The sequence below is a fragment of the Melitaea cinxia genome, chromosome 6 (assembly GCF_905220565.1).
Source record: "Melitaea cinxia chromosome 6, ilMelCinx1.1, whole genome shotgun sequence".
Lineage (NCBI taxonomy): Eukaryota > Metazoa > Arthropoda > Insecta > Lepidoptera > Nymphalidae > Melitaea > Melitaea cinxia.
In genome coordinates, this window is record NC_059399.1 from 9,683,125 (window position 1) to 9,691,398 (window position 8,274).

An 8,274-nucleotide genomic window follows, 5' to 3' on the forward strand; every position below is an offset into this window, starting at 1 on the left:
ACGCTATATTATATTAATACTCAATATTTTTTTAATATAAATTAAAAATAATTAAAATTATTCATTATAAAAAAAAATAGAAAAAAGGATGATTGATGACTAAATATATATACAATGCGGTTGGGCGGTAGATCTTTGATGTGTCTACATTTCGCGGCTGTGCCTTCGCATCGCGGTACTCCAATTTCACGCACTGCACTGACTCTGACTCGTATAAAAGCAGCGGCGACGATCTGAAAAATCATTCCAGCCTTACACATCTGCCGAAGATCACCACATCACTTCATAATTAAATTAATCATAAACAAAAAATGAAGACGGTGAGTTAAAGACAAGAACTAAAAATGATTCTTCTAGGTGAATCATTATTAGGTCAAATCCGTTTCTGTCAAAATTAAATGATGCTGAGGTTTAAGTTTGTTGAAAAACAATTGACTTAGAAATTTATAGGACTTATTTTTATAATGCGCTTAGATTTTTTTAACGTTGTATTTCATATTTGATGAAATTATTGCAAAATATTTTAAAAAGTTGTTAATACTTTCTACTTAACTATTTTTTGAATAAAAGATCTTTATTCTTTATTAAATTCTCCAAATTAATTTCCAACTATAAAAACTGAACAAACGTTTGTCATCTATTTTTAATAGCCAAATTTGTTTCGTGGTTATGATTACGTAAAAAGTTAGGTCCCTTTTTTATCGATATTACTGTTTAAACATATAAAGGTATATGCCGTTAGAAAACATACGTACACAACTTTTAAGTATCTATTTTTTTTTTTAATTTAAACTTCATTTTATGTGCTTTTTGACATTTTATATATTCATTAAATATTTTTACTCAGGTAGAATATTTTAAATATGTCATAAGTTATTATTTGAGCAACTAACAAGAATCTAGCACAATTTTATTTCGAATATAAAATGCGTAGAAAACGAAAATGACTTCTTGTTTAATTCATTCATTACTAATATCTTACATAATATTTTTGTTAGCTAACTCTTTTATTTATTGCAGTTCATCGCGCTGTCTGTCCTTGTGGCTATGACTTATGCAGCTCCCCAATTTCAATACCAACAACAACCTCAATATCCGTTACAAGTGATACCCATCATCAGACAGAGCCAGGAAATCAACCCTGATGGCTCCTATCAATTCAGGTACAGTTTTTCTATGTTCAAGAATTATTTCAATAAATAACTAAATATAATAATATAAACGTTTCAGCAAGTAATATCCCGCTACTGTACATGACCATTTTCTTCATGTATAAGTTAGAATAAGATTAAAAATGTACAAAAAGATACTAATTTTACTATTTTTTTACTTTGCGACGTTATTTACTATGATTTCTTTTAATTCGTACCAAAAGTCATCGTTCTGAAATAGCAACCAAAGGCACATCACAAATGGGTATTCTTCTGTCAAGTACATAACGCACAATTTGTGACAGTCATCTTTGAAACTGTTCCCAGCCATAGTGCCAAATCCTTCTTAGGTAACATGATCGAATCGAATATGTTATGGCTATTTAATGTCAATGTTAATATATGGTAATTTTAACTATTTCGCATAATTTATGGTGATTACTTAACTTAGGACATTGTATATGTGCTAGAAAAGAGTCTTGATTTGTAATCAATGAATAATTATTGCGATAATCTTGTTTGAATGTGATAATTTCTTAAAACAAGCTTATTAGTTTTTAATTTAATGTATAAAACTTAAGTTCAAATATATTTGACATATTAAAACACAGAAAATATTTGAAATAACGAGATTGACAATTTTAATACTACAATTGTATGATTTATAGGAAAAAATGGGATAGTTATTTTTTTTCTTTTTAAGGTATTTCATTATTTATTTCTTAATATTGGTTGCAAATTAAAAGATTTTTGTATTTTTTCTTTTGTAACATTTGTTTTTAAATTACCGACGCTTAAAAATTAGTTGTGATTCATAACGCGGCAATCATTTTCAGTCTGTATATGGTTAGGCTGTGATTGTTATCAATTCCAGAAATATGAAGAGCATACGCTTGAGTACTGCGATAACATATTATGCTCATCATAAAGATTGTGCTCATAAAAAGGATAAGGTTTTCTTTGTCGTATCTGACAACCATTTTTAATAAATTGAGAAATATAATATTTCGCAAATGTTCAAATATTAAGACTTTGTTTTAAAAATAAACGTTTTATACACTATTGTTAATAATGTTAATAGCTACGAAACTGGCAACGGTATCACGGCGCAAGAACAAGGCTATCTGAAAAACGCAGGAATTAAGGATGCCGAAGCTCAGGTCGCCCAGGGTTCATTCAGCTACACCTCACCTGAGGGAGTCCCGATTTCATTGACCTACGTTGCTGATGAAAATGGTAAATTTCGTATTAAGAATTATCTTTTAATTATTAGTAAAAACAATTTTAAACTACATTTTATGTGTCACGGATAATAATATATAGAAGGGAGCTAATTTTTTATTTGATTTATCAAACATTTGCTTTTATGTCACTCACATTTATCTTAATGTACTTGCATTAATATTAAGTACCTTTTCATATTCTTAATGTTTCAACTAAGCTGCATCTGTCATTCTCCTCTTGTTTGGAACGCTTTCTTGAAGTAACACGTGCCCTCAGATTCTAAACACAAAATTTTACCAGGATGATGTAATTTTTTACGTAGAATATTTATATTATTTTAACTTACAATTTTTTCAGGTTTCCGTGCTGAAGGAGCTCATTTGCCCACCCCTCCTCCTATCCCTGAGGCGATCCTTCGTAGCCTTCAGACTATCGCGTCCCAACCTCAACAACCGCAGAACCAATTCCAAGGCTTTCGGGGTTAACTTTGATTTCGTGCTGTAAAATGATGCACGCGAACTACACATCTACTGAAAGACAACTGATGGCTTTATGATAACGTTAACTGAACGAAATTTAGTAATAAGAATATTGCTACTGTGATGTATTTTATTTTATAAGAATGAGATTAAACAGAAAATAAAAAATAATCATATGTGTACTATATTTCCTATGAACTGAACTGTACAGTTGGGTAAAGAATTCTCCTCCAAATAGGTAATAGTTTGGAACTTAATCCAATAAATATTTTGAAAAAATACGATTAAACATATCTCCTAATATTAAGTAAGTAATATAAAAATATTGAGTCAATTCCTGTCATGACTGTAATTTTTTTCTCGTCTATAAAAAAAATGGATTTTTGTTTTAAAATTAATATGACTAACAAATAATAATTAAAGTAAGAAAAAATACAAAGAAATTTGCTCAATATCTTTAATCAGCTATTAAAAAACGGCTAAAATAACGGCAGGCGATATTTGAATATAAACATTTCAATTTTACTACTAATTACAAAAATTTGTAGAGTAATAGCTCCACTTCTAGACGGCGTATTGAGATGAAACATAAACTAGATTTTAAATCATACCTGCAGGATAACAACTGTATAAAACATTTCATTTCATAAAGTAGATTTTCAATAAACTGAAAACGTTACTGTAAAAAATTCAAGAAGCATTGTTTTATAGGTATAAAGCCCATTATTTTCATAGTCATAACTCTTACGTAAAGAAGCGTGTTACAATTTTTATATTATATCCATAATTTGGTGATAATATTCTAATAATAAATAGACATAACTTACTAAACTACCGGCAATCTTACGTAGATCGCATTTCCCTGTATGCCGGTGTATGTAAGTAGGTTGGGTAGGCCTATGTTCAGCAGTGCACTGAAATAGGCCACAAAATTAAAAAAAAACATGTCACAATATTATTTTGAATTAATAAAAATATTAAAAAAAAAATACTTTATGGAAAGTTCATCACAGTACGGAACGACTTTAAAGGCAAATTTATATCCATATTGTAATTATTATTATGAACGCTTGTTTAATGACGCATCATTTTTATTTGTTAATTGTAGGTAGTAAAAAAAAAGAATTTAGCACTTTTTTGTCTTATATAAATGTGCTTTAAAGTTAAAATGGCCATGGTACTTAATTAGTTTTAAGCGTTATCAGTTTATTATAGTTATGTACATATATAGGGTTAGGTAATGGTAAATGGTAATCTTACAACACACACTTAAGTTTTATAGTTACTACTAGTCGTACATAAACCTCAAATTCAACCGGTGTCACTACAGACCGGCTTCTTACGTAAAGATGGCCTTAACCAATGGTGATATTTATAGCTGCTATACATGTTACCGATATTCTCACATAATGATTTAACACTGACTGCTAAAGAAACGTATGAAAAATTAAAGAAAATAAAAACAGTAGGTACGGCGCACATTTTTAACAAATTGATATTATTTTTTACCTTTTTTGCGGTCATTTATTCACAGGCAGCCGATATTATTTTATTTATATTTAAAAAATGAGCATTAATTTAAAATAGAAAACATGAATATACATCATACCTGTCAGTGTTACCAGAAGTTTTTACCCTTCTGATCGACAAAGTGCCGTGAAATTATCGTACTTTTGGAACAATGAACGTACACCCAAAACAATTTTAAAATTAATGTTTTTAAGTATAAATTACATTGAACAAATGTTTTCAAATGTCAGTCAGCAAAAAAAGGGCCGTCTACCCAAAAAAATCTGAACAACTGTTTTCAAATTTCAATTGGCCAAAAAAAGTCGTCGTTGTTCCAAATTATCGTACAAGTACTGAAAAACTGTTTTTCAAATCTAAAGGTCGTCATTGCTTCAAATTATCGTAAAATTTCATCAAATTTCAAATTCAGTTGGCCAAAAAAAGTCATTCCTGCAAATTTATAATTTGTGGAATATTCCGGTAGGACAGACAGAATTATCGTACAAATCTTGTACGATACGTTATATGATACTAGAGTACAAATCGTATGTCGTACATAGGATAAAATTATCGTAAATGTACGATAAAATTACTGTACGATAATTTTTGTACACCTGGCTGCGGAGAAGTTGCAGCCAAATGGGAAGGCAACATCACCCATGGCTTTTAAAAAAAATATCTACATGCATGCTGTGATGTGGGTGATATTTTATTTAAAAAAGTATAGAATATTTTTTTTTTTTTCGAAAATAAATTAAAATTATTTTAATTAAAATAATTTGCGGGCACTTTTTGACGCAAAAAAACGATAAGTTACTTTTGAATTTAACTTCAACGTCGAATAACTTTGGAAGGAAGGAATTTAATTTAAAATTTTAAGAATCTTTTTTTGTAGAGTATTAAATTTCCTTTGAAAAAAGTATTTTGAACTATAAAAATATTTATATTTCTGGTAGTTACAAAAATCAAAAATCGAAATGCAAAATTGAAAAAATCAATCAATGTTTAAGGCATGATTACAAGGAAACGGCTTGTTTTACATTAATTTACTAAAGATAACTTTTTGTAGGACATTTAATTTCCTTTAAGAATAGGTATTGTCAAAACTTTTCAGATTGATAATTGACAAGCTTTGTGTAAAAAAAATGCGATTACTTTTAAAAAACCTATATGATACACCCCTTAATAATATTATTCAGGGCCCAAACTTTCACGATAAACTTTTTTTATCGTCGTGAATGATTTATGTATAACTATGTGTTTTATTTATTTACAAACTAGCTTAAAATTATGTATGTAAATAGATTTGTATGTATATCGAGTGTCTGTTACCTTAAACACACGCAATAAGGTAGATGATCGCTTGCGTAATTTAAGTATTAATATAAAGAACTTTCCCAGCAATATTATAGCCAACTTATAAACATTAATTTAACAGTGAAATAATTTTGCGTTCACATAGCATTAATTTGTACAACGCCATCTTATATAATAGGCAGAAAGCTCTAGGTCTCAATACAGCGATTCGTTGGGCAATGACATTTCCATCGAATGACCTCACAACAAATCTTGATTAAACCGCTCAAAAAGTTCATAATTTCAACAGAAGATGGCAGTATGAGCAAAAAAGATTATACAATCTTGAGTTGAAAAGAAAGACAATCTTGAGTTTTTTTTTTTTTAATTTATAATTCTAATAATTATTTAAGTGATCTTTAAAAACGCATGCATCAAAGGTTCCAAACAGGAACCCTGTGGTACCCTAGACTTGCAAAGTACTTCTCGAATTCTAAACTGTTAACAACAAGGGTCTTCTTTGTAAATAGGATTTAAACTATTTCACTGTAAATTCACCCACACCGTAGTACGAAAGCTTGCCTAAAATAAATTTATGCTAAAATCGGTATAAATGATATCAATCTATTGTCTTTTATCGACCTCTGCTAAGAGATCAGAAACAAAGTTTGACAAACTAGTATTCAGTGTACAAGGTAACAAAATTGTCTGATATTATACTTACACACGAATATCTATAATTGAAAAATGTAGACGTTTAAAATGCGTGTTAAATCCAATAATTATCTAAAAACCGACTTTTCATACTTAATCTAAGTTGTTCTCTTATACTAACGCACTTATAAAAGCATTAAGGATACCCTTACATAGTATGTTCGTACTACATTTACAATTCATAAACATATGGACATAATGGACTAAATATATATAAAATTATAATATCAAAAACCAGCCGCTACCTTATAAATTAATTATGTAACCTCAATGTACCAACATAAGTCAATAAACATTCGTTCACGTTTCGGTCAACAGATGGTATTTCGATTATTGGCAAACTGTTATATAATAAGAAATATGTCATCATAGGGTTCCGACTAGTTTGTTAGATCACCTATGATCCGCTGTCATCTGTCACGCAAAACCATCTAAAATACAAAGCGTACTACGTTTCAACACAATTTCGAAAGACCGTATATCAATAATAGGCGGTTTTTATCACAGAGGGTCATGAAATTTAAATTATATAACCGTCAGACGTTCCCTTGCATTCTCTAGCGTTAAGTTCATTGTTTGATGTACTCGTACGTAGTTACAGCTTCGCTTCCTCAATGAAAAGGTTATTTATATAGAAGTTAATTTGTCAAAAGTGCATTGAAATGAATAAGATATAAAAACTTTTTAGCTTCGTGTTGTTGCGTATATTTGACAATTCATACTATTAATAAATTCAGCAGAGTTCAATATTATTTTGTGCGTTTTATAATGTTATGTGTAAGAACTTCCTGTGCTAAACTACTATCTTTCAGAAAAATCAATTAAATAGGCAAACTGTATATAAAATTAAAGTACCTTTAAAATACTACTAAGGTCAAGTACCTTAATTTGGCTTTGAATAAATTTAGAAGAAACAAATAGAATCGTTTATTAACTTTGTTGTTAATATTTAACGTTTTTTTTTCCTGTTTAATGTGCGTTACAAACGAATATTAAAGAAAAAATAAGTGCTTTTTTGGAGTAGGTAATCACAAAATAAACGTGGCTACTTATATGATTTCTCTATGTTACCCGCCCCGTAATATTGTGACAAGTTTCACGATAATAACGAGTGTACAGGGTACACAGAAATATATAAAAATATGTTCAAAGAAATGAGCATTACTTAGCAGTAAATTAATATAGGAGTTTTATCATTTTCCAGTAAATAATTTAAAAGCTTGAAAGAAAATTCAACTTTAGCCCTAACAAATTTGAAAAAGAAGCTGACGTTTTTATAAAATAGGTAAAGATAAAAAATTTATTTAGGCCTGACGTTGTGCTGAATATTAAAAGTCCCCAATAGCTTCTTACTTTAAACCTCTAAGTAACTAACTACCATGTATATTCGTGCGAACGTTTCTATGCTATGTACCTATGTAATATGAATTTGTAATTGTTACTTTATTTTGGCGTATATATTGTATTTTTCAGTCCATATATTAATGCATGAGCTATAAGTAATAGAAAGTAAATTTGTATGTATAACCAAACATCCTGCCCAGTCTTGACATTTTTCGATTTGATTCGTTTCAGCCTTTTTTTACGTGGGAAAAATCCATCATGGATCCCTTCTGGCGCGGGGTCGCCATAGGGTTACGTCAGACTCCTACTCACTAAAAAATCACCACGTGTGAGCAGTCGTCCGCCTGGGTGGGGCGTGATGAGGTCGCGCTAGCATTCGCCACCTCGCCCCGGTGATTTGATTCTGCCTGTAACAGCCTTATTCTCCATGTAGGAGAAGGGCAAGAGCTTATTAACTACACTGCTAAACTGCGGGTTGGCGGATATATTTCCTACTTTCAGTTACGATCGCTGTCAGGCTTTTATCTTAACAACTAGGAACGATAGTTTAACATGCT

The 8,274-nt window shown here is 30.0% G+C and overlaps 1 protein-coding gene across 1 annotated transcript; it reads left to right on the top strand.

Moving 5' to 3' along the window:
• The first annotated feature begins 231 nt into the window (after window positions 1-231).
• Window positions 232-3,025, top strand: LOC123654629 (endocuticle structural glycoprotein SgAbd-2-like). The gene is made up of 4 exons (XM_045590523.1): window positions 232-320; window positions 1,021-1,163; window positions 2,233-2,387; window positions 2,733-3,025. The coding sequence occupies exons 1-4, from the start codon at window positions 312-314 to the stop codon at window positions 2,858-2,860; spliced, it is 435 nt and encodes a 144-aa protein (XP_045446479.1). The 5' UTR covers window positions 232-311; the 3' UTR covers window positions 2,861-3,025.
• The last annotated feature ends 5,249 nt before the right edge of the window (window positions 3,026-8,274 follow it).